Source organism: Mercenaria mercenaria, chromosome 1 (assembly GCF_021730395.1).
Source record: "Mercenaria mercenaria strain notata chromosome 1, MADL_Memer_1, whole genome shotgun sequence".
Lineage (NCBI taxonomy): Eukaryota > Metazoa > Mollusca > Bivalvia > Venerida > Veneridae > Mercenaria > Mercenaria mercenaria.
In genome coordinates this window covers 117,048,753-117,054,288 of record NC_069361.1, presented here as the reverse complement: position 1 = coordinate 117,054,288, position 5,536 = coordinate 117,048,753, and the positions used below count along the sequence as shown (strand labels likewise).

Sequence of the window (5,536 nt, the reverse complement as noted above, 5' to 3'; positions counted from 1 at the left end):
CAAGACTATACCAGTAGCAGTTAATGATGTAATTGTCCATATTGAACCAGATAGTGGAGCAGATGTGAATGTAATGGATGATTATCAATATTGAAAGCTGAAAGGTAAGTCTTATGATGAAATTATACTAGAAGACTGCAAGACAAAATTAAGCACTCTCCAGTATAAACTACCGGTATTAGGAGAATTCAAGGCTACTGTCAGCAACAGAACAAGGGGATTAGAGACAAAATTCATTGTCATCAAGGGAAGGATAAATTCTCATCCACTGCTTAGCAAAAGTTCCTTATTTGATTTAGGGATGATGGAAATAAGAGCTGATGGTTCATTCAAAGAGCGAAATGAATTACGCTTGAAATACAAGAATGAATCAAAGTCCATTTTCAGCGTACAAGAGATGACAGAGATAGGCCAGATTCTTAAGAAATATGATGATATTTTCCAAGGAATTGGTAAAATCGAAGACAAGAAAAACAAGGAAGACTTCTTAGTGAAATTTTCGATGAAACCTGATGCTGCACCAGTTGTTCAGAAACCACGACCTGTTCCCTATTATCTTCAAGAACCACTGAAAAGATGGTTAGATGAATGCATAGAAGAAGAAATTTTCGAAACGGTGCAACCCGGAGAACCTGTGACTTGGTGTTCTCCACTTGTCGTTCAACCTCAACCAAGATACTTAGAAATCGACCGAGAGAAACTTGAACCACATATGATCCGAGCAAGTGTTGATCTTCGATTTCCAAACAGGTACATGGAGCGAAACAGAATCTTACAAGCGCCAGTGGTAGAAGATTTTACCTACAAATTTCATGACTGCAAAGTATTCTCAAAAATGGACTTGAAACAAGGATATCACCAGCTCATGTTACATCCAGATTCCAGGTCGATAGCTACATTTAGCACACCATGAGGAAATATGAGGCCGAAAAGACTGATATTTGGGGCAAAAGCATCACAGGATTTATTCGACGAAGCGATGTTCCGAATATTTGGGGATATTCCTTTCTGTCTTAACCAGAGAGATGACATACTGATTGGTGGCATCAACATGGAAGAGCACAACAGAACACTAGAAGCAGTACTACAGAGAGCAAAAGATTTTGGCATAACATTCAACAAACAGAAATGTCAATTTGGAGTGAAAGATTTGGAATTTTACGGCTACAGATTCACAAGCGATGGACTAAAACCTACTTATGAGAAAGTCAGGGCAGTCAAAGAATGTAAAGCACCAGAATCAAGAGAAGAGGTTCGAAGTTTCCTAGGTATGATAGGTTACCTTTCAAAATTCATTCCGAGATATGCAGTACTTACAGCACCGTTGCGAAGGTTAACGAGGAAAGAAATTCCGTTCTCGTGGGGACCTGAAGAAGAGAACGCATTCCAGACACTGAAAAACAGCATAACGAATGAAAACACGATGGCATTCTTCAACCCAAGAAAACCGATAATAGTCCGCACTGAAGCTAGCTTTCATGAAGGACTGTCAGCTGGACTGTTCCAGAAGACAAACAAGGGACTGCAACCTATACACTATATCAGCAGGTCAATGTCACAGGCAGAAAAAAGATACAGCCAAACTGAGAAAGATGCTTTGGCTGTGAAATGGGCTAAAACGAGATTCAGTATATATCTTCTCGGAGCACCAAGATTCAAGATAATTACGTCTCACAAGCCGTTAATACCAATGTTCAACAAAGCATGTGCTAAATTACCACCACGAATCGAAAAATGGATCATGGAGATGCAAGATGTGGACTTTGAATTAGTATATGAGCCAGGCAAGGACGAAGCAGATCCAATTGGCTATTTATCGCAACATCCACTCAGTGAAACAGAACCCGATGATACAGATCATACGATCAAGATGATAGTTGACAATGAACATGGGCCGATGCTTGAACGAGTAAAGTCTGCTACATCAAAAGACGACATTCTTCAAGATGTGTTAGACCGCATGAGACGAAATGACTGGAAAATGCACAAGAAGCGACCAGAAATAAAACCATACTATTTGGTAAGACATGACCTTTATCGCTCCCAAGGAATGATACTACGCAACAGACAGATAGTTGTACCTGAGAAACTACAGAATGTGGTTGTCAAAGCAGCTCATAGTATGGGTCATTTCGGCATAACTGAGACAAAGCAGATGTTGAGAACTAAATATTGGTTTCCGTGTTTAAACGGTCTGGTTGAGGATGCAATCTCCAGATGTTATCACTGTCAGATTTCCACTGTTGAGCAGAAACAAGAACCTATCAAACCATCAGAGATACCAGAGACAGAGTGGCATACAGTATCCATGGATTTCGGTGGACCATATCCAGATGGTCACTATAATTTAGTGATTATTGATAAAAGAACGAGATATCTGGTGGTTGAGCAAACTAGATCCACATCAGGCCGAGTAACATGTGAGAAATTACGTGGAATATTCGCGACGTACGGAGTTCCAGCGAGGTTAGAGTCAGATAACGGACCGCCGTTCAATTCTGTGGAATTCAAAGAATTCTCCCAAGAAATGGGGTTTTACCACCATAGAGTAACACCTGAGCATCCACGTGCAAACGGAGAAGCTGAACGTTTCATGAAAGTACTGAACAAAACAGAGAAAATAGCTCACATTGAAAAAAGATCCAGCTATTCTGCAATACAACAAATGCTTATGGGTTATAGATCTACACCTCATCCAGCAACAGGCTATTCTCCATATGAAGCCATGATGAAAAGAAGCGTCAGAACACTGCTTGATCATTTTCCAAGCATCAAACCAAATATAGAAACAATGGAGAAAGAAATAACAACAAAAGACAGAGAGTACAAAAAGAAATGGGAGAAACAACAAAGAAAGACACCCAATGGTCAAGATGGTCAAGAAGCACCAGTTTAAAATTGGAGATAAAGTGTTGGTGAGAAATCAGATGATAAACAAATGGTCACCGGCATATGAGAAAGAACCAAATGTTGTAACTGACATAAATGGATCAAACATAACGGTACGACGACAATCAGATGGACGGATTCGTGTGAGAGATGCTTCAAAGTACAAGTTGTTCCACGAATTAAGAAATGATGACTGGAGGGAGAGATTGCTACGAGCACCTGTCCGAAACCAACAAATAACTGTCAACACGCAAAACCATCAAACACGAGAGAGTAGTAGGGATGTTAGAGTACTGATAGCGATAACCAGTTGTCTGGACATGAAAATGATGAAACAAACACACAGCAACCACGTAATACAAGGAAATCAAAACGTACAAGACGGTTTCCATCATGGAAATTTAAAGATTACATTTTAACATCCAAGAAGAAATAATTTAACATTTGTTTTACTAAAAGAAATTCAGAAATTTTATTTTTTCAATGATACATATTGGAACTTTATTTTTTTTTAAACTTTGCAGATATGTGATATTGTTCTATTTTTAGATATATGCGACGTCATTACCATGCGACGTCGTCAACGTCATTCTTTTGTTGTTCCTGATCTACTGATTAAAGTTAAAACATGAAGCTGGTTATTTATTAATTACTTTAACATTTAACAGTAGTGACTAATCTAATATTGGTGAGCACTTACATACCTGTGTAAGCAGTTGTCTACATGTATCATATGCAGCACTATATATTCATTTAATCACGGATATGTATGCTAATATATTATCATATTTCATACCTTACCATAGATAATTCTTTAACTCAGTCCAAATAATCGGGTGCCTCTTACAATAATTATAACTTTGCAAAATATACTTGATGCCCTGCCGTTATTTGTGTACAATTGTCAAGGCTGAGAAAGCTCACCTATTGCAGTAAACTTAAAATATATTTAACTGTGCTCCTGCGAATCGAAAGTCATATAAATCTGGAAACGTTAACACAGTTATTTTATAACCAACGGCAATATTTGTTTAAAAAATCAAAGACAATAGATGAAATAAAACTATGAAAGTGCCACCGATGGCAGACATGTTCTTTGTTCATTCTTAGTCGACAGAAAACATATGCGTAATTTTATATTAAATACTGTATTAAATAAAGCAGCAGCGATTTTCCATGCAATCTGGAATTGATGCATTCAGACAAAACACTATCAATTGAAGAAAAAGTTTAACAAATTGTGCCCCTTTAGCAAATTTTTTTATGATAATTTATTTTTCAGCGAAACTTTTAGAACAGTATGTCTGCTTTTTGTTCATATTTGCATTATTGTATCATTTTACTGTATCATATTGCGTTATTCTATTTTCTTTTTTCCATAATCTAGTGGCAGCAAAACATATCAGTGAACCCTTTCGTTAACTTTCGAATAATAGGTAATTGCATACGTGTCCCCGATATGTCTTCTGCCTTTCATTTAAATTAATTAAGATTTACAGTGAATAGTAATGTTAGCAGTATTCATTTCTGAGGTTTTTTTCACTCCATTGTTTAAGATAGCGCTCATAACAAATAAAATTTAAGAAAAAGTTCATTAGGCATAATTTTTTGTCACAAGTTTGTTTTGTCTTTGTGTGTCTGATCTGTATATCCTGCACATCCTACCAATGGCTTTACTCCATCACTTGAATCTGCCCTGAATGAAAATGAAGTATACAACATGAATATCTATGGCAAAGCAATTGGTGTGACATTGGTCTGCTGATGCGTCAAGTGTAGTGTGCTGTGTGTTTGTCACCTTCCGCTTTCAGCCTCCACCGCTGGCTAGCCTTGTGGTGAACAAGGAGCCGAGTGCGTAAGACTTCTCTGCCAGTACATAGCCTCTCTGCAGACAAGCTCTTTTGCAGTGCCTCCCAGTTGGCGCCATACGGTAACTGAGCACCTTGCGGCCTCAGGCAGAACTGCAGGGGACTCGGAGGAGGTCTGCCCTCAGACATGTGGCATGCCAGGCCCACCGGTGTGTGGACACGCCCTGATGCCTATGAACAGACCCCAGCTATTAGACAAGAGTTGAAGACAGAGGTTCTGGGCCATTGGCACTCTCTTAACGAGCCACGGCACCATGCAATATCGCTATGATTACACAGCCATCCGGTATTCAACAATGTGGTGCTGAATATCTGAGGTCCCTCCAGGGGGATTCAGTGCCGTTATGTTTCGCGAACGAGAAGAAGAAGAAGGCAAAGCAATTGAAGGTACAACTGACTTGATGTAGTATATCAGTTGTCAAGCTATTTAACATAACTTCAAATTTAGTCTTACCGTTCATGGGGATACAAATAAAGTTTAAATGTTTATGTAAATAATTAAGTATATTAGACCTATGCAGTGGCTTTTTTATTTCTGCATTACAGTCAAACATGTGTTAAAGACCACCTCTGAACAGAGACCACCTGGCTCTAAAGACCACATGTTTTTTTGCCAATTTAACATTTACAGTGTATTTTAACCTGTGAATAAATACCACCTCCCAATAAAGACCACATTTTGGCTCTCCCAAGGGTGGTCTTTACAGACAGGTTTGACTGTATTTCTAAAAGTATATTAATTAGTGATTAGCCTGCTTAACAAATAATGAATATATGCT

At 38.4% G+C, this 5,536-nt stretch overlaps 1 protein-coding gene across 1 annotated transcript; it reads left to right on the top strand.

The window, feature by feature from the left end:
- The first annotated feature begins 919 nt into the window (after positions 1-919).
- On the top strand, positions 920-2,896 carry LOC123545257 (uncharacterized protein K02A2.6-like). The gene has a single exon (XM_045331603.2). The coding sequence runs from the start codon at positions 920-922 to the stop codon at positions 2,894-2,896; it is 1,977 nt and encodes a 658-aa protein (XP_045187538.2).
- The last annotated feature ends 2,640 nt before the right edge of the window (positions 2,897-5,536 follow it).

Coding starts and splice junctions, on each gene's coding strand:
- LOC123545257 (XM_045331603.2), top strand. CDS start 920: ATGAGGCCGAAAAGACTGATATTTGGGGCAAAAGCATCACAGGATTTA.